The following is a 27825-nucleotide window of genomic DNA, read 5'->3' as shown; positions in this document are numbered from 1 at the left end:
TTTTTATACAGTCATCTCGGATTTCATTTTTTTTTTAATTCACAGAAGGCTGGTGGCACCTTAATTGGGGAGGACAGATTGTGGTAATAGCTGGGGTGGAATAGGTGGAATGGTATCAAACACATGTTTTCAATTTGTTTGATGCCATTACATGTGCACCGTTCCAAAACATTATTATACGCCGTCCTCCCCTAAGCAGCCGCCACTGATCTTTATATCCTTTGCTTGTATTGCAAAGAAATGGGCAACTTTGTATTTGTCGTCACTTATAACATTAGTTCTGAAGATATCGGCGGTCACAGAAATACAGATAGACATCTTGATTTTGTGCTTAGCGGAGATTTTGTGCTTAGAAAAACATCTGACAATGTACTTCGCTGTTCTACGAGTGGTCTGCGGCATCGTTAAATAACAAGTGTTTTCAAAAGCAACTGATGGTTGGGAAACAGAGATGTAATAATGCTCCTCCAAAGGTTCTAACGATGAACGTAGCCTTAAAATGCTTTTGGGCAACCGAGTGCAGGACTTCAGATATTAGGACGGGATTCACCAGAGAGGGACATTTTCTAGCTCCCACAATATACGGCACGTGTAAAAGCATAATACAACTCCTGTCCAAAAATGCTCATAATGTAACGTGAATAATGATTAATGATTTAATGCTTTATGTCTCTACAAAACTTTGACTCTTACTAAGGGTGTCCGTAAACCGTGACATATCAGTAAATGTCTATAAATGCCAAACCATGACACAAATACCAAGCCATGGCTGTTCTAAAGTACTAAAGCAAGTGGTGGTGATTAGCTTTTTTCACTTTTAATGAACTCTTCAATGACTGTATGCAGAGCTTTGCATTTCCAAAACATTGGAGTTTTAAGGGTGGAGTGGAGTAGAGCAGTAGAAGCTGCATCCCCTCAATGAAAAGTAACACTTTGTCTTCTCATCTATAGCCTAACCGTGTTAGCATTCACAAGTGATTGTATTTGTTTTAGACATGCATATCACATCGTCACATCTCAATTCATCCAAGAACCACCAGAGAGGTATGTCGTCAACGTCACGCCAACACCATATTTCCCTGGAGTGTCGCGAAGCAATGTCATGTGTGTGTCAGCCCTAATGAGGACAATCCAGGCTCCCTTACAAAAAGAGACACGTGAAGAAACACAGACAGGCTCACAAACACAGGCACACAGTTATAAAATGTTATATATAGTTATATATACAATACATTTGGAAATACAACCACAAAAGGTGTGTAAATACACAATGTCAGTATTATTAAAAGTATGACACTGTCTGTTTGATTTATTTGCTATTCAATAATACAGAGCAGAGAGGAAGAGGTGAAGCGAGAGGTTTTACTCCACCCAAAATCAGTCCGGGTGACATAAGCCCTTTTTGGTATGGATGTCTATGAGTGTCAAATTAAGTAAGGCTTATTTGATCAAATAGAAGTTTCATAATGTTTAAGCTGTTACAAATGTACTTATATAAGTGGATACATGTGGAATTCTGGCAACTTTGACAAAAACAACTTAGTTGTTGTGCATGTTGTTCACACACATATCTGCCTTCTCATTTGCTAGAATGGTCCCACCTGATCTTCAATCATTGAGGCCATATATTTCCACTGTTAGAGCGGTCACTTGGCTATCTTTTCAATACAATAAATCATCAGCTAAAAACAGAACTGGTGTGTTAAACCTGACACCATGACAGGGCTGGCCCTGACACTAGGAAAACACAAAACACCCACACACACACACCCACACACACACTTTCAGAACATACCGCCCACGAGCCTAAAACCCCATAGCGCTGAGAGAAGTATACACCACTCTACTCATGTCCCAATTACCCAGACCCCTCTCCTGAAGCCAGAGCGCCACAGAATCCCCAACATTATCCCACGTGGCATCATTAAAGCCCAACAAACCACCTCAGTGGTTTGTTTGGCTTTAATGACGCCACGTCATCTCAGATTTGTCTTATATGTTCCATGCGCTTGACTGCTTTTCTCTCGCTCCCTCTGTTTCTCTGTCGGTCTCGCTCACCTCTCCCTTCCACCCATGTGTCTTTCTGTCTTCTTTCACACTGCCTTGCTCACCTTTCCCTTCCACTCTGTCTTCAAATTGTATTAGTCACATGCGCAGAATACAACCTTGCAGTGAAATGCTTATTTACGAGCCCCTAACCAACAATGCAGTTTAAAACAAATACAGATAAGAGTCAATGTGCAGGGGCACCGGTTAGTTGAGGTAATATATATATTTAGGTAGAGTTATTCAAGTAGAGTAGCAACAACGAGTAGCAGCGGTGTAAAAGAGGGGGAGGGGCATTGCAAATAGTCTGGGTAGCCATTTGATTAGATGTTCAGAAGTCTTATGGCTTGGGGGTAGAAGCTGTTTAGAAGCCCCTTGGACCTACACTTGGCACTCTGGTGCCGCTTGCCGTGCTGTAGCAAAGAGAACAGGAGAGAACAGTTTATGACTAGGGTGGCTGGAGACTTTGACAATTTTTAGGGCCTTCCTCTGACACCACCTGGTATAGAAGTCCTGGATGGCAGGAAGCTTGGCCCCAGTGATGTACTGGGCTGTTCACACTACCCTCTGTAGCGCCTTGCGGTCGAAGGCCGAGCAGTTGACATACAAGGTAGTGATGCAACCAGTCAGGATGCTCTCGATGGTGCAGTTGTAGAACAGTTTCGAGGATCTGAGAACCCATGCAAAATATTTTCAGTCTCCTGAGGGGGAATAGGTTTTGTCGTTCCCTCTTCATGACTGTCTTGGTGTGCTTGGACCATCTTAGTTTGTTGGTGATGTGGACACCAAGGAACTGTAGCTTAGCATCTGCTTTGTCTGACTAATTTTTATTGATCTAGTCAATGGTGCTTCCTGCTTTAATTTTTCCTTTTAAGCAGGAATAAGGAGGATATGATTATGGTCAGATTTGCCAAATGGAGGGCGAGGGAGAGCTTTGTATGCGTCTCTGGGTGTGGAGTAAAGGTGGTCCCGCTGGTTGCACATTTAACATGCTGATGTATATTTGGTAAAACAGATTTAAGTTTCCATGTATTAAAGTCCCCGACTACTAGGAGCGGCGCCTCTGGGTGAGAAAAAAATAGGTAGATAGGTAGATAGTGTGGTCTAAAGCTTATCATGAGATACTCTACCTCAGGTGAGCAATAGCTCGAGACTTCCTAAGATATCGTGCACCAGATGCTATTTACATAGTCTGGCACCACTTGTCTTACTAGACGCCGCTGTTCTATCCTGCCGGTACAGTGTTAAACCAGACAGATGTATGTTGATAGTGTCGTCGTTCAGCCACGACTCCGTGATGCATAATATATAACAGTTTTGAATGTCCCGTTGGTAGTTTAATCTTCCGCGTAGGTCATCGATATCATTCTCCAAAGATTGCACGCTTGCTAGCAGAATAGAAGGAAGTGGGGGTTTATTCGATTGCCTACGAATTCTCAGAAAGAAGCCTGCCCTCTGGCCACTTTTTCTCCGCCTCCTCATCATGCAAATCACGGGGATCTGGGCCTGCAGTACATCATTCGCGTTGGGCTCGTCAGACTCGTTAAAGGAAAAAAAAGGATTCTGCAATTCCGTGGTGAGTAATCGCAGTCCTGATGTCGAGAAGTTATTTTCGGTCATAAGAGATGGTAGTGGCAACATTATGCACAAAATAAGTAAACAAATACGTTACAAAACAACGCAAATAAACTTCTTCTCGCTCTCTGTTTCTCTCTCAGTCTCGCTCACCTTTCCCTTTCATGCATGTATCTGTCTTTTCTCACTCTGTATTTCTCCTCAGATAACCTCTTTTGATCATTCTTTCTATATACCCTCTCCTCCTATCCCTCTTTGACACATTCTCTCGCCCCCCTTTCTGTTTATCGCTCTCTTTAATTTCTGTGATCTATAACATAGATTTGGGACAAAAAATAAAAAATAAATAAATAAATAAATACATAATCGATGTCTATTGTTAGAGACACAATGGGATAGTTATCATTTCCTTTCACTAACTGCTTTCAATATCCTCATATCCTCACAGTGAAATGTACCTATTGTTGCGATTACGAATCCAACTAAACAGACACTTTGATGCCTGAACTGGCACCTCTGAGACAAATCTCGGAGTACATAACTGTGTAGGTCTGAGTAAAGGATATTTATTTGCATTTCAGAACGAAAGAACGGCAGAGGTTTTGCACATACATGCTGTGATTCGCTCCAGCAACCCCACTGGTAATACACACAGGAGTGGAACCAACAGCTGTTCTGTCCAGCTCTCACTGTTTAATCTGCCACTAAACCCAATCAGCACTGTGGCACTAGTCAACTGACACACTAATTAACTGTAATTTCACACTACAAGCAAAAATAGTACCTGAAATAGGACCCAAGCATAATATAAGTACTGTAACTTAAACTCTAAAAACAGATACAGTACGTCACAAATCCTGACTTTCTAAACTCCAGGTAATAGTGCATTGTGCCAACATTCAGATGTACACACACGTCTCAGATCAACATTCTCTCTGGTGTGTGAGGAGTTTTAGTGGGCACATCTGTCCCTGTCTAGTAACCTGAGTGACTCGTCTCTCCCAGCTGGTATCTGAGTCTTACCTGGATCCAGGGCCATCTGTCGTTCTCGGCAGCCGTCCATGCATTGACCAGGCCCTTCTTGTTGAGCCGGGCGAAGTAGGGGTACCACTTCTGCAGGCCGAACAGAGCACGATGTGTGGATGAGGCTGTTATCTGCTGGTTGGAGATGATGCCCCCCTCCATGCCAAGTGGTCCAGAGCATTCTGAGAGGACAGAACAAAAACAGACATGTATAGGGTTAGATAAAGGATGAAATATGTTTGCAATCATACATTTCACAGTTATCTGGCTAGTGAGTTTAAGACAGAGGTTGTTCAAAACATGAATATTTTAATAAGGCATATGTATAGGTGTGCACCATGGGAGCAGCATTCTTTCTTCATAGGAATAATCTGATGGTCCACCGTCCCATTCTCTACAGCACTGCTGCTTTTCAATGTTCCTTCCCCAGTCCATGATTTTCTGTCCATGTCCATCTGTCTCAGAACAAGATGTACCTCATGGTTGGGCTCCCCTCCGTTACATCAGGCAGAGTCTCGGTCATAAACACTGAGTTTTTGCCTTCGATAAACGTAATCGTATCTTTTTGCTGCTCTCTCCCATGGAAATCCTGTCCTTGATGTCGAAAACAGTCAGGTCACCTTGACTCGTGTTCATCAAACTGTTGTCATTGATCTGGTTCATCTCCAGGACATCCTCAATGTTTCCACTATGACACAGTCCTTAATTAGAGGGCCCTTCTGGTCATCCTGCAACCCATCCACTTCCTCAGGAGCCATGGGTCTCTTCTCTAAGTCCTCCACCAAAAAGAGAGCCCTCAGACTGGCTCCAAAGGAACTCCAACTATTTTGCCTGGACAACATCATCACCACAGTCAACAGACCCAAGCAGGGTTTATATACCATCAATGCTCCAGAGCTAAAGTGGAGAGGCATGGCACCAATATGGCTCTAATGAAATCACCCAATGTGTAAGAATCCTTTTTACTGAGAATCTGCTAAGCAGCATGTCCAGGTACTTTAGCAGCATTTTAACAGCCACATCTGTGTATTGTATACCCTGCCAAAGCTTTTCAAAGACAAAATGCTTCTTGTGCTGAACTTGGGAGTGCTTCCTTTTATTGTGTCCATTATAATGCACACCGTGTCAAAGATGTAATTTCTTAAGCAAAATCAAACAATTGGGCCTCATCCCAGAAATTCTTACAAATATTCATTAAAAACACGTGAGAGTTGAAAACAAATCGAAAATGAGCTACATACTGTAGGTTCTTCACATGCCCATCGCAGTGAGTGAATGTGAACCAAGGAATGGCACATTTTGGCTGCTCTTACATCAGTACTTGGAAGCTTAAACAGAATTGTTTCGATTTTAACAAGAACACACAACAGCCCTCGACTGTCAGGTGTTTAGCACCTTCTCTCCTTTTTATAATTGGTAGTCTCAAAGAACACAACAGTTTGTAAGTTTCCACCTTCCACCTCACGCTGTAGTCAATTAGACTGGCATGATGCATGGGAATGGAACGATTTGACCATGTAGCAATAATAACTGTACGCTTTGGGTTTGATTTATCGTCCGGAGAAATGCAGTTATACTACGTAAATTAGACTTCTTCAAATGCAACTCCACAACAAATAATGGACGCTTTGTATATGTAATGCAACTAGAACATTTAAGATTGTCTGAATGACTAATGTCATTCTCTTTTCAAAATAGACCAACTCAATGTGCTTTATATCAACCATCCACCCCTGTGTTTCAGGTGAAGGGGAACCCTGCGGGGGAATGGAAGGGTTAAAAGGGGGAACAGCCCAGCTTTGTCTGTACCCCTGGTTTTAGTGCTTCTCTAACTACTTTGGGCTTAATTCTATTTTTAGTGTTTTGCTCAAGCGTGCAATATCAGGCTTCTATGACACTGCTTTGCAAAGCATCTTTAAGGCCTTTGCCCACAGCGTTCTCGAGCGTCCCCAACTCACAGCTATGCATGACTGCTAAATATTAGGTGAGAGCTTCGACGCTGTGCAAAAACACTGCTGAGTAGAGGCACTCTTCTTAGGCGAATAAACCAGCATGTCATCGAGCTAGGCTTAAGCATGAAGGTGTCATGTGTTTTCAGACCTGCTGTGTATGCTTAGTCTGTGATGAGTGTTTTTCTTCAGTCACCAACTTCACATAATTGCACATAATTACAGCTATGTATTTTTCTAACTGAGGATGAATTTTAAGACCTGGGTAGGTAAAAAGCTTCTTACGACTGCTCACCCTGTCATGTTTTGTCATTGATTATCATGTCTTGTCTCTGTGCTTCCCTTCTATTCGTTTCCCTCTGCTGGTCTTATTAGGTTCTTTCCCTCTTTCTATCCCTCTCTCTGCCCCTCCCTCTCTCCCTCTCTTGCTCTCTCTCTCTATCGTTCCGTTCCTACTCCCAGCTGTTCCTCATTCTCCTAACTACCTCATTTACTCTTTTCACACCTGTCCCCTATTTTGCCCTCTGATTAGAGTCCCTATTTCTCCCTCTGTTTTCCGCTTCTGTCCTTGTCGGATCCTTGCTTGATGTTCGCTGTTCTGTGTCCTTGTTCCGCCCTGTCGTGTTTTACCTTCTTCAGATGCTGCGTGTGAGCAGGTGTCAATGTCAGCTACGGCCGGTGCCTTCCCGAAGCGACCTGCAGTCTGTGGTCGCGTCTCCAGTCATTCCTCTCTACTGACGAGTGGATTTCAGTTTTCCTGTTTTTGCATTGACCTAGATAATATCCAGGATTATCGCTTTTGTTTAAAACTGGAATAAAGACTCTGTTTCTGTCATGTTTTGTCATTTATTATCATGTCTTGTCCCTGTGCTCCCCATTCTATTCGTTTCCCTCTGCTGGTCTTATTAGGTTCTTTCCCTCTTTCTATCCCTCTCTCTCCCCCTCCCTCTCTCACTCTCTCGCTCTCTCTTCTCTCTATCGTTCCGTTCCTGCTCCCAGCTGTTCCTATTCCCCTAATCATCATTTAGCCTTCCCACACCTGTTCCCGATCCTTTTCCCTGATTAGAGTCCCTATTTCTCTCCTTGTTATTCGTTTCTGCCCTGTCGGTTCCTTGTCTAGAATTCACCGTGCTGTGTTTGTGTATCACCCTGTCGTGTCGTGTTTTCCTCAGATGCTGCGTGGTGAGCAGGTGTCTGAGTCTGTTTGGTTCAAGTGCCTTCCCGAGGCAACCTGCTGTTCACCTGCTGTTCAAGATCGAGTCTCCAGTTTGTCCTCGTCATTTCGAGTGAAAGTTGTGTTTTTTGATTGTATTTACTTTACTGGATTAAAGACTCTGTTTTCGCCAAGTCGCTTTTGGGTCCTCTTTCACCTGCATGACAGTTTCCGTTAAGTCGCTTTTGGGTCCTCATTCACCTGCATAACACACCCTTAGGATGTTTCCACACCTGTTCCCTTTCAGCCAATCTTTGTGAACTCAGTGCTGTCCAAAGTAACTTAGACCCCTCAAAAGATCTGGAGAGATGGTCTGACTTCTGTTCGTGTGAAGTCTCAAATCAAAATCAAATCAATCAAAATGTATGTCACATGCTTCGTAAACAACAGGTGTAGACTAAGAGTGAAATTATTAATTAGAGATCCTTTTCCAACAATGCAGAGTTAAGATAAAGCTACATTTTCTAAAATAGAAATAGCGACAAAATAAAAAAATACACAGTGAATAACAAAAACAAGTCTTGTTATTGCAACAGGGACTATTGTACCAGTACCGAGTCGATGTGCAGGGGTACGAGGTAATTGAGGTAGCTACATACATAGTAGGGGTAAGGTGACTAGGCAACAAGATAGATAATAGACTGAGCTGTAGCAGCAGTGTATGTGGTGAGTGTGAAAGTGTGTGTGGGGGGCGTCAGTATGCAGGTGAGCGCATGTTATACTGTATGTGTGTGTGGTATATGTAGTGTGTGTGTGCTTGTGTGTGCGTATGTGTGTGTTGGGTTGTCAGTGTAAGTATGTGTGAGTGTTTGGGTAGTCCAGTGTGTATAGAGTCAATGCATGAGAGTTAGTTCAAATAAGGGTCAATTCAGGTAGTCCGGGCAGCCATTAAATGAGCTATTTAGAATAATTGTTTAGCAGTCTTACATGCTGACCAGACCAGACACGTCGCATGCGCGAGAGTTGCAAAATAAATATACACGTACATGTTATTCAATCATTGCATCCACACTGCTCGCGAGTGTCTGCGTGGCCAGGTGCTAAAATAGAACATCATTCTATTTGTGACGCTCAACGTGCTGCAAGTCCTGCCTCTCAAATCCCCTCATTGGTTTTTAGGAGCATATACCCACATGCCATCTCCTCATTGGATTTTAGGAGCATATACCCATGTCGATGATTTAAAGATGAGCGTAAAGTTGGTTGCCAACAGCCATATAAAGTGCAAAGAAGAAAAATAAGCCTGAAGGAAGGTGTCACGTTCTGTCTATCGTTCGTATGTGTTTTCCTTGTTTTAGTGTTGGTCAGGACGTGAGCTGGGTGGGCATTCTATGTTGTGTGTCTGGTTTGTCTATTTCTATGTTTGGCCTGATATGGTTCTCAATCAGAGGCAGGTGTTAGTCATTGTCTCTGATTGGGAACCATATTTAGGTAGCCTGTTTTGTGTTGGGTTTTGTGGGTGATTGTTCCTGTCTCTGTGTTTGCACCAGATAGGACTGTTTAGGCTTTCACTTTTCTTGTTTTGTTTAGTCTGTTCATGTATAGTCGTCTTTATTAAAAACATGAATAACCACCACGCTGCATTTTGGTCCGCCTCTCTTTCACCAGAAGAAAACCGTTACAGAAGGAGGAAAGATGATGAGAAACTAATTTGGTTTACCGTTATCTGTGGATTAATTGTCGGAGTAGAGGACCTTGTGCATTTCAGGAAAAATAAGCAACCCAATGTTTATATCCCGGGACAAATTAGCTCGCAACAGCAAGCTAGTTAGATACATTTCCATAAATGTTTCATGCTTTACGACCTGTCCACAAATTAATATAATTGGTTCAGAGTTTGCTTTTATATTTCAACCTGTGTGTTTTGGTGGTGTCTGGTGTGGGGGTACAAAATCGACATGCGCGAGGTAGCACCTACAGGCGTGCGAGCGGTTTGGTCAGCATGTTAAGGCTTGGGGATAGAAGCTGTTCAGGGTCCTGTTGGTTCCATGACACTTTGCCATGAAACTCCAAATTGAGCTCTGGTACATCCTGTTTCATTTGAACATCCTTGAGAAGTTTCTACAACTCGATTGGAGTCCAGCTGTGCTAAATTCAATTGATTGAACATGATTTGGAGGCACAGATCTGGGAAAGGATACACTAACATTTCTGCAGCATTGAAGGTCCCCATGAACACAGTGGCCTCCATCATTCTTAAATGGAAGAAGTTTATGCGACCAAGACTCTTCCGAGAGCTGGCTGCACTGCCAAACTGAGCAATTGGGGGAGAAGGGCCTTGGTCAGGGAGGTGACCAAGAACCCGATGGTCAATCTGGCAGAGCTCCAGAGTTTCTCTGCGGAGATGGGAGAACCTTCCAGAAGGACAAACACTCCACCAAGTAGGCCTTTATGGTAGAGTGCCAGACGGAAGACACTCCTTATTAAAAGCCACATGACAGCCACCAAGAATATCTGGTTTGATGGTCTGAAAGCCAAGTCTGGAGGAAACCTGGCACCATCCCTATGGTGAAGCATGGTGGTGGCAGTGTTAATTGTACTATACGGACTCTGTTTTACAAGTCTTTCATTGAGAGTACTTTAACTTTTTGTGTTTTTTGTTGGCAATTCCACTGTCAGCCAGATAAATATGCTGAGAAGGATTATCACCACAGAAATCAAGGTACTTGGAGTCAAACAGGCAGGCCTGGATGAAATCTTTAACTTCTTATGGCTGGGAAGCATTATTGAGTAGCTTGGATGAATAAGTTGCCCAAAGTAAATGGCCTGCTCCTCAGTCTCAGACCCTTATTATCAAGTAATAAACACTGTTGTGGGAGACGCAATGGCAATTTTGAAAACAACACCAACAGTAGATCCAGTTGCTGTAACAACGTAGCTAGGGAAGCAGGGAACCAGGTGATGTCTGATGATTATCCTCAGGAAGAGTCTCTCTCTCTCTCTTTGTGTTTGTGTGTGTGTGTGTGTGTGTGTGTGTGTGTGTGTGTGTGTGTGTGTGTGTGTGTGTGTGTGTGTGTGTGTGTGTGTGTGTGTGTGTGTGTGTGTGTGTGTGTGTGTGTGTGTGTGTGTGTGTGTGTGTGTGTGTGTGTGTGTGTGTGTGTGTGTGTGTGTGTGTGTGTGTGTGTGTCTATGTGTGTGTGTGTGTGTGTCTGTGTGTAATGAGTGGTGGACAGCCTTGGGGACACCATCTCTGTCTGTATTCCAGTCTGATAACTCACTCCATTCTCTTTCTCTGGTTGATTCATCATCAAACATCTCAGACTGTATGTTCTGGGTGTTTCTCAATATGCATACTACTGTGCTCCACACTTTCATGCTCCAAGTGCATTCTCTTGAGGACATTCTTGTGAAGACGAGAGTGTGGAGAACGCATAAAACATTTCATTTGATGGCCTCCTTGAGTGGCGCAGCAGTCTAAGGCACTGTATCGCAGTGCTTGAGGCGTCACTACAGACCCGGATTTGATACCAGGTTATGTCACAGCCAGACGTGACCAGGAGTCCAATGAGGCAGCGCACAATTGTCCCAGAGTCGCCTGGGTTAGGGGAGGGATTGGCAGGCCGCACTCTAGTGACTCCTTGGGGCGGGCCGGGAGGACACATGGCTCTCGATCTTCGCCTCTCCCAAGTCCATTGTGGAGTTGCAGCGATGGGACAAGACTATAACTACCAATTGGGGAGAAAAAGGAGTAAAAAAAAACATTTAATTTGAGAAGCACTCGCATTCCCCATTCACTGAACCTTCTTCCAGTCAGGACAATGGCAAACATGGAGATGAAACAAGATATACACTAAGCAAACATTTTACTTCATAATTATTAGCTAGATATATTTTAATCATAATCTAGCTAGCCAGCTAACCAGTTAAACAGGCAAAAATAATCTACAACTAATGTTATGCAAGGTAGATCATTATCCAAGATAGGTCAATTCTTCGTGGCTATCTAGCTAGCCAGTTAGCCCTACTGACTTACTATGGACTTACCCATTCAAAGAACATTCCTTCTTCTAGCTAGGACAATGGCAATAAAGATGAAACGATATATACAAAGCAAACATTTTACTTAAGATGTGAATTGTGATAATGTTGCTAACCAGACATTAAAACAGGCAAATATGACCTAAAACCAATGTAATCCAAAGTAGATTATTCGTGGGTAGCTAGCTAACAATTCTTTGTGGCATTCTGGCTAGCTAATAGTATTAACTAGCTCTATTGACTTACTATGGGCTTACGACCTATGCGCACTACACAGTGGGTATTGTATTGTAGGCAGGTAACCATGCCAAAATTAGCACAGCATGTATTTATTAAATTATCAAGATAAAATATTGTAGTCAGGCAACATAGGAGATGTCATTTCGTAATATTTCATTCCGAAGTCGGAGGTATATTCTCTCGCTTCAGCTCAAATAATGGTTCATTGACTTCAAGAAAATGTGTTTTTACATTGTTGCATCATATTTCTGTGTATACTTTCCGTTGAAGCTTGCATCGATGCATGCTTCAAAATATGTATAAACAGAGTACACATTCGAGAAGTGCCCTCCTTGCTCCGTTTTGCATACATTGATTTGGATTCATACTCCGACCCTCCGTGCTCGGAGCACGGTTGTATGCATTTTGAGAAACACCCTATGTGTCATATGGTCTTAAGTCCACCTGCTGTATATTAGTAGTATGGTAAGAACTTATCCTGGCATGCCAGAAGGTCAATCCATTGAAAGAGCAAATGAGTACATTGGCAAGTGAGCGATGTCAGTGTCTCCAAAAGGCTTTTGTGTTTGCTCAAATCTGGTATCTCAACTCCATCTGTGCTCTTGTCAGCTTTGCCTGGTCGTCTGCCTCTATAAACAGAAAACTATTGATGGAAAAAGGTTATTTAGAAAATAACCTATCTTTTTGGGGGGAGAAGAAATAGCTTCTTTGATAAAATTTTAACTAAAATAATTAAATGGTTTCAGGGGACTGGTGAGGGAACCTGTCTTATCAAAGATTAATATTAAAGTGATGGCTAAGCATTGCTAATGCTCCATTGTGTTGACATACAATCCCAATTTCATTTGCAGGTTGGCAATCTCTGGCCAATCCCCTGGATTCAAAGCCATGAATACTAATGTTTACCAAAGGCTGCCTTTCTGAGGTACACCGCAGAAACCCTCTCAATCTTGTTATGCCAGAGCAGGGAATCTGTTTTTTCTTCATCCTTTCATCCCTCAATCAAAAGACGGTTTGGGTGGAATAAAAAAAAAGCACATCACAGGATAAACTTATGACACCTATATTCATGACAAGTTTTAACAAGGATTCTTTTCCTGAGCTGCGTCCGTAACTCAGAGTTCAATAATGTTGAAACAATATGCCTTGTTTTTTTCTCGTTTCCTGTCGCTCTCTATATTCTGTTATTCAATCTTCACTACAAAGAACTTGTCTTCTAAGGCTGATTTATTTTAGCATGTTTTTCCCCCTTGACATGACCTACCCTTTATGTTATGACTCGATATAGCATCTGGATTTGTATAATAGTCCTAATGTACAGCTGATATGATTAACCACAATTTTGTTTAAATTATAATGCCATTTTAATGCCAGATATCCAAATTAGTGTTGTGACCACAGATACTACAGTTGAGCATATTTAAAAACCATTTTTTTAAAGCGCTAGTCCAGTTTAACTGGACCCCCAACTGTACTGCCAGGACAGCCATTCTATAACACTGAAGAAACACTGTAGCAACTAAGCCTTAGCAAATGCTCCAACACTTTATCAATACTGTTGCTTCAGACAATCTGTAACAACTCTGTGTAGAAACACTGTAACAATGTTGGAGCAATTCTCTACCAAACTTAGCAGCAACCCTAGCAGCAATGCTATAACAATGCTACGGCAACTCTGTGGCAACGTTCACCTTGTGGAGATAACAGGGCTCCTTTAATGATCTGTCTGCCAGCCATGCGTCCATCAGTGCAGGGCAGATGTGGCTGAAGGCCCTTGGCCTCAGCTTGCTGCTCCCTGTGCATACTTCAGCCCCCCCGACAGCACACACATCCCTAACGCCACCATCGCTACCATGTGACAGCTGAATAAATCTCCCACAAAGCTTACCTACAGCCCCAACAAATTAGAGCCACACTGAAATTAAGGCCACCGCAGCAATACTAATGAGAAGGAAGACTGGAGGACTGGGGAGAGAATGAAAACCCATTCTGAGGTGTGAATATGATTGCACTAACATTCAAAAAGTTAACTTTGACTAATTTCCTGTGAATGTTGTGGTGGAAAATCTGTGTTATATTTGCTCCCACAATGTCCACCGGCTTGATGCAGGCTCTCACACACACAAACAAACACCTGTGCATGCACACACACTTTGCCAGTGGGCATTCACCAGCGTGAGTCCCAACTGAACTCCTAGAAATTCCCAGAAATGGCTTAATGAATGAACAAGGTCTTTTTGAGCCAACAGGCTCCAGGGTTTGGAAAAACAAGCCACTTCTGAAGATTAGAGAGACAGTGAGCAGTCCTCTCATTCTGTGCAGCCATTGAAATAAGAAAATAAACATCTCTGGTACTCCCTCTCTCACTCTACTGCTCTCAGAATAGCTCAGAGTTGAATAAGTATTTCTCCACCTCTGATCTCCAGCTTTTATCCAAATCAAAGACAGGGTTTGCACTTGGTCTGGTTGGAGGTATACATTTTATATTTGTACGTTTTTTGGTTCAAGGCATTCAATTGGTTGACACTCTAGTTGCCCTATGTCATTGCCATTAGTGAATGTGTGGTGTCAAATCTCAGACAAGTATAGTTGTTAATTTCCAATAATTGCTTTTCAACTGATTGATTTACAATGACAAGCCCTTGAGTTTTGCCCCTCGGGCAATTCGTTTATTGGTTGGTTTATTCACATGGATGATATGTATTTCAAAGACTTTATTATGGATTTCCTTTCCACATGCTTCACAGAGCAGGTTGACGTTTATTGGGATGAGTTTTGTCCTGGAGGCAGAACTGAGCGATTTCCGCTAGATGGGCCAGCTGCAAAGTCAAAATTGGCTATGTTGTAAAGATTCATGAAAACAACATTTCACTTAGGACCCCCAATAGGCAAGGGTCGGCTCTGATGGCATGTGGATGTGGGTGTGCAGATCTGTGGACCACTGCAGCCCCCTCATGATGAGTTCAGATTTGTGGCCCCCACCCCCACTAAAGTTGCCCATCCCTGCTCTACAATACAATAGTGTTGTTATTGCTCCAGTAGAAATTGTTCAGACAGCGACTATTTCATGATGATAACGTAAAAAATGAACTTTCACACTTGGGGCCTTCACAAAATGCAAACATAAAGATGTTGATTTCTGGTGCATATCTAGATGAAGTTGTTTACAGACTGTAAATGCTGAGGCACTTTGTAGTGACATTTCCATCTGTTGGAAAAGGACTCTGCTATCTGGCGAGTACAGACTTGAACTAATCCATCAAACAGCTTTCTTCTAAGCAGTGGCTGTGGCCGAAACACAGAAGCCAGGTTAGAAAATAGTTCAAGGCTCCCAATCCTCGCCTGATTCCAAAAGTCCACTTTTGTCTGCTCTTGAATCAGTTCAAATTCATACAAAACCAAAGATATGAGGGGAAATCAGAACGGGTAGCTCTGAGTGCGTCAAATAGACCAAACAATGCTGGTGGAAATGGTATCCAGGGTGTTGCTGTAATTTACATATATATGCTTATAAAAAATCTATTTAAAAAAGGGTAATTGTGCGTGGTCTTATTGTTTTCAACGAGAACTTCAGTACTAAATGACAGGAGCTGTACTTGACTGCAGATATATTGTCTTTGTCTGAAATCTGTCTTGCCTACTATTACCTAAACCTCATATTGTGTACTAATTATAATACATACTATTTAGAACATACTGTTTCGTAAAAACAATTGCATTAATCAAGAAATATCAGCATACTAGGCTCATCCTACTGAGAATACATAATCTAATGCGCAATTACTTTGATTCCCACCATTCTTTCATTTTGGTACAGTGCATCCCCTCAGTTGATTATCAGCTATTGTCAAACACACGTCTGTCTCAAAAGACAATTATCCCTTCCTTAAAAGTGTGCAACGAATTATAGGAGATGAAAAGCCAAAAGTAATATGACATCCTGGTATTTAAAGCACACACATTTTGCTCCATTTAACATACTATACATATTTTTTTAAATTGCATACCCAAAATGCCTAGAATAGTATTGTTTATTTGTATTTATTTATTTGACCTTTATTTTGACAGTGAAGTCATACTGACACTAGGGTCTGTTTTACAGATGAGCCCTGCATAAATACATCAATCACATACAGACACTAGGGTCTGTTTTACAGATGAGCCCTGCATAAATACATCAATCACATACAGACACTAGGGTCTGTTTTACAGATGAGCCCTGCATAAATACATCAATCACATACAGACACTAGGGTCTGTTTTACAGATGAGCCCTGCATAAATACATCAATCACATACAGACACTAGGGTCTGTTTTACAGATGAGCCCTGCATAAATACATCAATCACATACAGACACTAGGGTCTGTTTTACAGATGAGCCCTGCATAAATACATCAATCACATACAGACACTAGGGTCTGTTTTACAGATGAGCCCTGCATAAATACATCAATCACATACAGACACTAGGGTCTGTTTTACAGATGAGCCCTGCATAAATACATCAATCACATACAGACACTAGGGTCTGTTTTACAGATGAGCCCTGCATAAATACATCAATCACATACAGACACTAGGGTCTGTTTTACAGATGAGCCCTGCATAAATACATCAATCACATACAGACACTAGGGTCTGTTTTACAGATGAGCCCTGCATAAATACATCAATCACATACAGACACTAGGGTCTGTTTTACAGATGAGCCCTGCATAAATACATCAATCACATACAGACACTAGGGTCTGTTTTACAGATGAGCCCTGCATAAATACATCAATCACATACAGACACTAGGGTCTGTTTTACAGATGAGCCCTGCATAAATACATCAATCACATACAGACACTAGGGTCTGTTTTACAGATGAGCCCTGCATAAATACATCAATCACATACAGACACTAGGGTCTGTTTTACAGATGAGCCCTGCATAAATACATCAATCACATACAGACACTAGGGTCTGTTTTACAGATGAGCCCTGCATAAATACATCAATCACATACAGACACTAGGGTCTGTTTTACAGATGAGCCCTGCATAAATACATCAATCACATACAGACACTAGGGTCTGTTTTACAGATGAGCCCTGCATAAATACATCAATCACATACAGACACTAGGGTCTGTTTTACAGATGAGCCCTGCATAAATACATCAAACACATACAATATACAAAATTGCAAAATTACAAAATATATTAAGAAAAACAGACACATTTATGAACATAGAGATCTCTGATCATCACTCTGAACTGACCAAAGAGGAACAGAACATCTTATTTCAGAGACCTCTGGAAGTTGTTCCACATACAGGGAGCAAAAAAAACTCAAATCTGCTTTTCCGAAATCTATGGAGATCGAAGGGTCCTCCAGTGTTGTCCAACCCTGAGACCCTGTTTGGTCATGTATACGTCTACATTGAATTAATGATGATAGATACATAGGAAGTTTCTGCATTAGTGCTTTGTAGATAAACACAAGAAAAATATGCTCCATCCTTAAATACAAAGATGCCCAACACACTTCTATAACCATCACTAGTAATACACCTAAGGGCACAATTGAAAACAGCATCTAGTGGTTTAAGTGTAGATGCTGCTGCATGCATATAGATAATATTCCCAGGGCCTGGACAATTTCCGTCCGATTATCAAAAGTCAGACATGCTTTGTTTCTGTAAAAGACACCAACCTTGAACTTCAACTTATTTACCAGCACAGTGATATGTTCTTTAAATGGCAGTTTGTCATCAAGCCATACACCAAGATATTTGTAGGAAGGAACTTGAACAATTTGTGTACCGTTCAAACTAGTCATTACAAATTAATTTAAATCTGGGTTATAGGACCTAATAAAAGCATTGTTTTTTTTGCATTTAGCACTAACTTTGAATCCAATAAGGACCCATGCAGTGCTTGGAAATTAGACTTCAAATGTGAAAAGGCTTGGCCAACCAATGGGGCAGTGGAATACAACACAGTATCATCTGCATAGAAATGAATATATATTTTTTACAGCATTACCTATGTTATGTATATAGATTGAAAACAGTAGTGGGCCGAGTAATGAACCTTGGGGCACTCCTTTATGTATATCAAGGAATTCTGATTTGACCCTTTATACCTTGATGGCCTGAGTTCTGTCATTGAGATAATTATGAAACCATCGGCAAGCATCAGTAACCAACTCTATCAAGGACAGTCTACAGCAGGCCTGGGCAATTATTTATTTATGACTGTGTTGACAGATATCAACTGTAAATCACATCCAGAAATGTTACTTATTTAACTTTTTTAACATGCACAGAAATAAACCACATCCATGTTCTTCTTTTGGTAGGTATTTTCATTATTAAACATGCAATGAACTACACCGAGAGAAAAGTACACTGTGCATTCAGCACCATGGAGAGAACTCTTGTTAATAGTTATGCACAAAAATAAAAGAAAGAGAAAGAGCTCAACATTACATTTAAACTACTCAATCAGTGAAGGCGTGAAGAAGTGAAGACTCTGATTGGGCATTGACTAGAGCAGTGAAGTCAGGTATAGTTTCTGACATCGCTATGCACAGGATTGCTGAGAGGTGAGACTCAGTAAGAGATAATCTGTGCCTTGACATGTTATATTTCATCAACAAAAATGTCTGTTCACATACATAGGTTGACCCAAACAGTACAGACATCTTCTGAGCATGGCTCCTAATCTTTGAAAAGTTTTGTTCATCGAGAGATGAATAGAACCTTGTCAGTGACTGTCACGGTTTTCGTCGTCGGATGAGGAAGAGTAGTCGGACCAAAGCGCAGCGTGGTAAGTGTTCATGTTTTTTTATTGAACTGAACACTAATACAAAATAACAAGAGAATAAAGTAAACCAAGGTGCAAACACTAAACAGAAAATAACTACCCACAAAAACCATGTGGGAAAAAGCTACCTAAGTATGGTTCCCAATCAGAGACAACGATAGACAGCTGTCCCTGATTGAGAACCATACCAGGCCAAAACAAAGAAATACAAAACATAGACAAAGGAACATAGAATGCCCACCCAAATCACACCCTGACCAAACCAAAATAGAGACATATAAAGCTCTCTACGGTCAGGGCGTGACAGTGACATTGTTTTGAATAGTTCTCCAATCACTGTATTGGACTGAAGATCAAAAAACTCAAATTGCTGGTCAGTGGCAGCGTTATCCACATTAAAGGTGAAAGGAGAGGAAACAAACAGCGAGTCATTTTCCAGCACTATGAAATCCTCAAAACAACGAGAAAACTCACCATTCCAAGCACGCATCAGCAATATATACAGTGCCTTGCGAAAGTATTCGGCCCCCTTGAACTTTGTGACCTTTTGCCACATTTCAGGCTTCAAACATAAAGATATAAAACAGTATTTTTTTGTGAAGAATCAACAACAAGTGGGACACAATCATGAAGTGGAATGACATTTATTGGATATTTCAAACTTTTTTAACAAATCAAAAACTGAAAAATTGGGCGTGCAAAATTATTCAGCCCCCTTAAGTTAATACTTTGTAGCGCCACCTTTTGCTGCGATTACAGCTGTAAGTCGCTTGGGGTATGTCTCCATCAGTTTTGCACATCGAGAGACTGAATTTTTTCCCCATTCTGTCATGTTTTGTCTTATATTGTCTTGTCATTTTGCTTTTCCTTCTGTTCGTTTTCCCCCTGCTGGTCTTTTTAGGTTCGTTCCCCTTTTTCTCTCTCCCTCTCTCTCTCTCTTCTCTCTATCGTTCCGTTCCTGCTCCCAGCTGTTCCTATTCCCCTAATCAATCATTTAGTCTTCCCACACCTGTTCCCTATCTTTTCCCCAGATTAGAGTCCCTATTTCTCCCCTTGTTTTCCGTTTCTGTCCTGTCGGATCCTTGTATACTGTTCACCGTGCTGTGTCTTTGTATCGCCCTGTCGTGTCGTGTTTCCCTCAGATGCTGCGTGGTGAGCAGGTGTCTGAGTCTGCTACGGTCAAGTGCCTTCCCGAGGCAACCTGCAGTTCATTATCGAGTCTCCAGTCAGTTCTCGTGATTACGAGTGAAATTGTTTCTTATGCTTTATTTACCGCTCCGATTTGTCTAGGAGTATTGCTATTTCCTTAAACTGGATTAAAGACTCTGTTTTCGCCAAGTCGCTTTTGGGTCCTCATTCACCTGCATAACAGAAGGATCCGACCAAAGAATGGACCCAGCGACTACAGACGCTTGTAACACTGCCGTCGAGATCCAAGGAGCCATGCTCGGCAGACACGAGCAGGAATTGTCTGCTGCTCGCCATGCCGTGGAGAACCTGGCCGCTCAGGTTTCCGACCTCTCTGGACAGTTCCAGAGTCTTCGTCTCGTGCCACCTGTTACTTCCTGGCCTGCCGAGCCTCCGGAACCTAGGGTTAATAACCCACCTTGCTACTCCGGGCAGCCCACGGAGTGCCGCTCCTTTCTCACCCAGTGTGATATTGTGTTCTCTCTCCAACCCAACACATACTCTAGAGAGAGAGCTCGGGTTGCTTACGTCATTTCACTCCTTACTGGCCGGGCTCGAGAGTGGGGCACAGCTATCTGGGAGGCAAGGGCTGATTGCTCTAACAATTACCAGAACTTTAAAGAGGAGATGATTCGGGTTTTTGACCGTTCAGTTTTTGGTAGGGAGGCTTCTAGGGCCCTGGCTTCCCTATGCCAAGGTGATCGATCCATAACGGATTACTCTATTGAGTTTCGCACTCTTGCTGCCTCTAGTGACTGGAACGAGCCGGCGCTGCTCGCTCGTTTTCTGGAGGGACTCCACGCAGTGGTTAAAGATGAGATTCTCTCCCGGGAGGTTCCTTCAAGTGTGGACTCTTTGATTGCTCTCGCCATCCGCATAGAACGATGGGTAGATCTTCGTCACCAGGCTCGTGGAAGAGAGCTCGCGTCAACGGTGTTTCCCTGCTCCGCATCGCAACCATCTCCCTCCTCTGGCTCAGAGACTGAGCCCATGCAGCTGGGAGGTATTCGCATCTCGACTAAGGAGAGGGAACGGAGGATCACCAACCGCCTGTGCCTCTATTGCGGACTTGCTGGACATTTTGTTAATTCATGTCCAGTAAAAGCCAGAGCTCATCAGTAAGCGGAGGGCTACTGGTGAGCGCTACTACTCAGGTCTCTCCATCTAGATCCTGTACTACTTTGTCGGTCCATCTACGCTGGACCGGTTCGGGTGCTACATGCAGTGCCTTGATAGACTCTGGGGCTGAGAGTTGTTTCATGGACGAAGCATGGGCTCGGAAACATGACATTCCTTTCAGAGAGTTAGACAAGCCTACGCCCATGTTCGCCTTAGATGGTAGTCATCTTCCCAGTATCAGATTTGAGACACTACCTTTAACCCTCACAGTATCTGGTAACCACAGTGAGACTATTTCTTTTTTGATTTTTCGTTCACCTTTTACACCTGTTGTTTTGGGTCATCCCTGGCTAGTATGTCATAATCCTTCTATTAATTGGTCTAGTAATTCTATCCTATCCTGGAACGTTTCTTGTCATGTGAAGTGTTTAATGTCTGCCATCCCTCCCGTTTCTTCTGTCCCCACTTCTCAGGAGGAACCTGGCGATTTGACAGGAGTGCCGGAGGAATATCATGATCTGCGCACGGTCTTCAGTCGGTCCCGAGCCAACTCCCTTCCTCCTCACCGGTCGTATGATTGTAGTATTGATCTCCTTCCGGGGACCACTCCTCCTCGGGGTAGACTATACTCTCTGTCGGCTCCCGAACGTAAGGCTCTCGAGGATTATTTGTCTGTGTCTCTTGACGCCGGTACCATAGTGCCTTCTTCCTCTCCGGCCGGGGCGGGTTTTTTTTTTTAAGAAAAAGGACGGTACTCTGCGCCCCTGCGTGGATTATCGAGGGCTGAATGACATAACGGTTAAGAATCGTTATCCGCTTCCCCTTATGTCATCAGCCTTCGAGATTCTGCAGGGAGCCAGGTGCTTTACTAAGTTGGACCTTCGTAACGCTTACCATCTCGTGCGCATCAGAGGGGGACGAGTGGAAAACGGCGTTTAACACTCCGTTAGGGCATTTTGAGTACCGGGTTCTGCCGTTTGGTCTCGCCAATGCGCCAGCTGTTTTTCAGGCATTAGTTAATGATGTTCTGAGAGACATGCTGAACATCTTTGTTTTTGTCTATCTTGACGATATCCTGATTTTTTCACCGTCACTCGAGATTCATGTTCAGCACGTTCGACGTGTTCTACAGCGCCTTTTAGAGAATTGTCTCTACGTGAAGGCTGAGAAGTGCTCTTTTCATGTCTCCTCCATTACTTTTCTCGGTTCCGTTATTTCCGCTGAAGGCATTCAGATGGATTCCGCTAAGGTCCAAGCTGTCAGTGATTGGCCCGTTCCAAGGTCACGTGTCGAGTTGCAGCGCTTTCTAGGTTTCGCTAATTTCTATCGGCGTTTCATTCGTAATTTCGGTCAAGTTGCTGCCCCTCTCACAGCTCTTACTTCTGTCAAGACGTGTTTTAAGTGGTCCGGTTCCGCCCAGGGAACTTTTGATCTTCTAAAACAACGTTTTACGTCCGCTCCTATCCTCATTACTCCTGACGTCACTAGACAATTCATTGTCGAGGTTGACGCTTCAGAGGTAGGCGTGGGAGCCATTCTATCCCAGCGCTTCCAGTCTGACGATAAGGTTCATCCTTGCGCTTATTTTTCTCATCGCCTGTCGCCATCTGAACGCAACTATGATGTGGGTAACCGCAAACTGCTCGCCATGCGCTTAGCCCTAGGCGAATGGCGACAGTGGTTGGAGGGGGCGACCGTTCCTTTTGTCGTTTGGACAGACCATAAGAACCTTGAGTACATCCGTTCTGCCAAACGACTTAATGCTCGTCAAGCTCGTTGGGCGTTGTTTTTCGCTCGTTTCGAGTTTGTGATTTCTTACCGTCCGGGTAGCAAGAACACCAAGCCTGATGCCTTATCCCGTCTTTTTAGTTCTTCTGTGGCTTCTACTGATCCCGAGGGGATTCTTCCTTATGGGCGTGTTGTCGGGTTGACAGTCTGGGGAATTGAAAGACAGGTTAAGCAAGCACTCACGCACACTGCGTCGCCGCGCGCTTGTCCTAGTAACCTTCTTTTCGTTCCTGTTTCCACTCGTCTGGCTGTTCTTCAGTGGGCTCACTCTGCCAAGTTAGCTGGTCATCCCGGTGTTCGAGGCACTCTTGCGTCTATTCGCCAGCGCTTTTGGTGGCCGACTCAGGAGCGTGACACGCGCCGTTTCGTGGCTGCTTGTTCGGACTGCGCGCAGACTAAGTCAGGTAACTCTCCTCCTGCCGGTCGTCTCAGACCGCTCCCCATTCCTTCTCGACCATGGTCTCACATCGCCCTAGACTTCATTACCGGTCTGCCTTTGTCTGCGGGGAAGACTGTGATTCTTACGTTTGTCGATAGGTTCTCTAAGGCGGCACATTTCATTCCCCTCACTAAACTTCCTTCCGCTAAGGAGACGGCACAAATCATCATCGAGAATGTGTTCAGAATTCATGGCCTCCCGTTAGACGCCGTTTCAGACAGAGGCCCGCAATTCATGTCACAGTTTTGGAGGGAGTTCTGTCGTTTGATTGGTGCGTCCGTCAGTCTCTCTTCCGGGTTTCATCCCCAGTCTAACGGTCAAGCAGAGAGGGCCAATCAGACGATTGGTCGCATACTACGCAGCCTTTCTTTCAGAAACCCTGCGTCTTGGGCAGAACAGCTCCCCTGGGCAGAATACGCTCACAACTCGCTTCCTTCGTCTGCTACCGGGTTATCTCCGTTTCAGAGTAGTCTGGGTTTACCAGCCTTGTCATGTTTGTCATTTATTATCATGTCTTGTCCCTGTGCTCCCCATTCTATTCGTTTCCCTCTGCTGGTCTTATTAGGTTCTTTCCCTCTTTCTATCCCTCTCTCTCCCCCTCCCTCTCTCACTCTCTCGCTCTCTCTTCTCTCTATCGTTCCGTTCCTGCTCCCAGCTGTTCCTATTCCCCTAATCATCATTTAGTCTTCCCACACCTGTTCCCGATCCTTTCCCCTGATTAGAGTCCCTATTTCTTCCTTTGTGTTCCGTTCCTGTCCCGTCGGTTCCTTGTTTAGAATTCACCGTGCTGTGATTGTGTATCGCCCTGTCCTGTCGTGTTTTTGCCTTCATCAGATGCTGCGTGTGAGCAGGTGTCTCTGTCAGCTACGGCCTGCGCCTACCCGAAGCGACCTGCAGTCTGTGGCCGCTTCTCCTGTTATTCCCCTCTACAGACTAGAGGATTTCTGTTATTCCCTGTTTGGACATTTCCTGTTAAGGATTCAGGATTTGTCGTTTTCTGTTTGGACTTGAATAAACTCTGTTTCTGTTAAGTCGCTTTTGGGTCCTCTTTCACCTGCATGACAAGCCTCCTCTGTTCTCATCCCAGCTTGCCGAGTCCAGCGTTCCCTCCGCTCAAGCGTTTGTCCAACGTTGTGAGCGCACCTGGAGGAGGGTGAGGTCTGCACTTTGCCGTTACAGGGCACAGACTGTGAGAGCCGCCAATAAACGTAGGATTAAGAGTCCTAGGTATTGTTGCGGCCAGAGAGTGTGGCTTTCCACTCGCAACCTTCCTCTTACGACAGCCTCTCGTAAGTTGACTCCGCGGTTCATTGGTCCGTTCCGTGTCTCCCAGGTCGTCAATCCTGTCGCTGTGCGACTGCTTCTTCCGCGACATCTTCGTCGCGTCCATCCTGTCTTCCATGTCTCCTGTGTCAAGCCCTTTCTTCGCACCCCCGTTCGTCTTCCCTCCCCCCCTCCCGTCCTTGTCGAGAGCGCACCTATTTACAAGGTACGTAGGATCATGGACATGCGTTCTCGGGGACGGGGTCACCAATACTTAGTGGATTGGGAGGGTTACGGTCCTGAGGAGAGGAGTTGGGTTCCGTCTCGGGACGTGCTGGACCGTTCACTGATTGATGATTTCCTCCGTTGCCGCCAGGATTCCTCCTCGAGTGCGCCAGGAGGCGCTCGGTGAGTGGGGGGGTACTGTCATGTTTTGTCTTATATTGTCTTGTCATTTTGCTTTTCCTTCTGTTCGTTTTCCCCCTGCTGGTCTTTTTAGGTTCGTTCCCCTTTTTCTCTCTCCCTCTCTCTCTCTCTTCTCTCTATCGTTCCGTTCCTGCTCCCAGCTGTTCCTATTCCCCTAATCAATCATTTAGTCTTCCCACCTGTTCCCTATCTTTTCCCCAGATTAGAGTCCCTATTTCTCCCCTTGTTTTCCGTTTCTGTCCTATCAGATCCTTGTATACTGTTCACCGTGCTGTGTCTTTGTATCGCCCTGTCGTGTCGTGTTTCCCTCAGATGCTGCGTGGTGAGCAGGTGTCTGAGTCTGCTACGGTCAAGTGCCTTCCCGAGGCAACCTGCAGTTCATTATCGAGTCTCCAGTCAGTTCTCGTGATTACGAGTGAAATTGTTTCTTATGCTTTATTTACCGCTCCGATTTGTCTAGGAGTATTGCTATTTCCTTAAACTGGATTAAAGACTCTGTTTTCGCCAAGTCGCTTTTGGGTCCTCATTCACCTGCATAACACATTCCTCCTTGCAAAACAGCTCGAGCTCAGTGAGGTTTGAAAATAATCATGTTAACTTCCGGCGCCGACAGAGATGGCCAAAAGCACTCACAAACTTCTACAGATGCACAATCGAGAGCATCCTGTCGGGCTGTATCACCACCTGTAAGGCAACTGCTCCGCCCACAAGCGTAAAGCTCTCCAGAGGGTAATGAGGTCTGCACAACGCATCACCGGGAGCAAACTACCTGCCCTCCAGGACACCTACACCACCCGATGTCACAGGAAGGCCATAAAGATCATCAAGGACAGCAACCACCCGAGCCACTGCCTGTTCACCCCGCTATCATCCAGAAGGCGAGGTCAGTACAGGTGCATTAACGCTGGGACCGAGAGACTGAAAAACAGCTTCTATCTCAAGGCCATCAGGCTGTTAAACAGCTACCACTAACATTGAGTGGCTGCTGCCAACACACTGACTCAACTCCAGCCACTTTAATAATGGGAATTGATGGGAAATTAGGTAAAATATATCACTAGCCACTTTAAACAATGCTACCTGATATAATGTTTACATACCCTACATGATTCATCTCATATGTATACGTATAAACTGTACTCTATATCATCTACTGCATCCTTATGTAATACATGTATCACTAGCCACTTTAACTATGCCACTTTGTTTACATACTCATCTCATATGTATATACTGCACTCAATACCATCTACTGTATCTTGCCTATGCCGCTCTGTACCATCACTCATTCATATAGCTTTATGTACATATTCTTTTTCCCCTTACACTTGTGTCTATAAGGTAGTAGTTTTGGAATTGTTAGCTAGATTACTTGTTGGTTATTACTGCATTGTCGGAACTTGAAGCACAAGCATTTTGCTACACTCGCACTAACATCTGCTAACCATGTGCATGTGACAAATCAAATTTGATTAGATTTTTTGATCTGGGTTCAGCTCAGCTACTTGATCTTGTATCCTTTTCAAAAGCCCAACATGTTTTCCTGTCAAGTTTGGTCACCCATCTGTGGTCACACTGGATAACTTTTCAAAACTCAGTCCCAGCTTTACCACACACTTATTAACCTCCTCCAATACATTTTCCCGGTGCTTGTGCTCTTCATTGACTGCACTGAAGCAAGCTACTCTGTAATTTCAAAGTCTGGGGTTATGCCTCGTATGAATATTGATCACTGCTCTCATCCAGGGCCAAGGAGAAATAGGTGAAATTCTTTACCTTGTTTTTCAAATGTTGTTCCATATTGTCTGTGATGTCCTGAACACGATGTGTCACTGTTCGTCTTGACAGGGAAACATTTTCAAACAGCTCTTTCTTGTCGGGGCAAAGTATTGCTGCAGAGTCAATTAAACATTCTTTAATGAATTCACCCTCAGCGAATGGCTTACTATGTTTAGCAATTTTGTTTGACTGTATATAGCTAGCTCTCGTAAATCTTGTTGTTTGCTGAATGCAGTTTTGTGAAAAGTCCTTGCTGCTTATGCAACTGAGAAAGCAACTCTTTCGATGCACTTGCCCTCTGCTCAGAAGAAATATTCCTATATTTCTCTGCATGCTTCGTCTGGAAGTGTTGGGACAAGTTGTAGTCTTTCAAGACAGCGATTATCTCTTTGCACACTAAGCACACATCTTTCCCTGATACCTCAATAACGAAATATTTCGATGACCACTGTTGCTCGAACACCCTACATTCATTGTCTCATTTTTGCGCAATTTCTAGCTAGCTACTATTTGTAACTGTACTATTTGTAACTGTGATGTGTGTGTCAGCTTGTCAGTCACTGTCTGTCCTCATGCAGTTGTTATTTATACTTGCCTTCAAAATAAATGTCCCACAAGCGGTGGGACTTAAATCATTACACAAAGGTGAATATTCAGTGGGCTTTTTATTTGAGTAAAAAATATGTTTTTCAAAACTTTACTATCGCAAATTCTACATGTGATCTGAGCATGATTCCGCGGGCCGTATCGAATCAGGCCGCATACGGCCCCTGGCCGGCCTTTGCTCTGGTCTACAATATCAAAATCTTTTGACAAGTCAACAGATATGGCAGCACAATTTTTTATATAAACTAAGGCATTTGCCATATCATTTACAGTGGTGTAGTAATGTTATATGATGTACTGTTTTATCTTTTGTTAGTATGTAATGTACTGTAAGTGCTTTAATATGTTTGGACCCTAGGAAGAGATAATGGGGAA

The 27825-nt window shown here is 43.5% G+C and overlaps 1 protein-coding gene across 3 annotated transcripts in view; it reads right to left on the bottom strand.

Annotated features, from left to right (window-relative positions):
• LOC124034592 (EGF-like repeat and discoidin I-like domain-containing protein 3) overlaps positions 1-27825 on the bottom strand; it is a 255354-nt gene that overhangs the window by 98055 nt on the left and 129474 nt on the right. For all 3 annotated transcript variants that reach the window (XM_046347990.1, XM_046347991.1, XM_046347992.1), the window contains one exon: positions 4645-4826. In XM_046347990.1, coding sequence (XP_046203946.1) covers positions 4645-4826 — 182 coding nt within the window. The remainder of the gene's footprint in view (positions 1-4644; positions 4827-27825) is intronic.

The sequence above is a fragment of the Oncorhynchus gorbuscha genome, linkage group LG04 (assembly GCF_021184085.1).
Source record: "Oncorhynchus gorbuscha isolate QuinsamMale2020 ecotype Even-year linkage group LG04, OgorEven_v1.0, whole genome shotgun sequence".
NCBI classification, from domain to species: Eukaryota; Metazoa; Chordata; class Actinopteri; order Salmoniformes; family Salmonidae; genus Oncorhynchus; species Oncorhynchus gorbuscha.
This window is presented reverse-complemented; position numbering and strand designations above follow the sequence as displayed.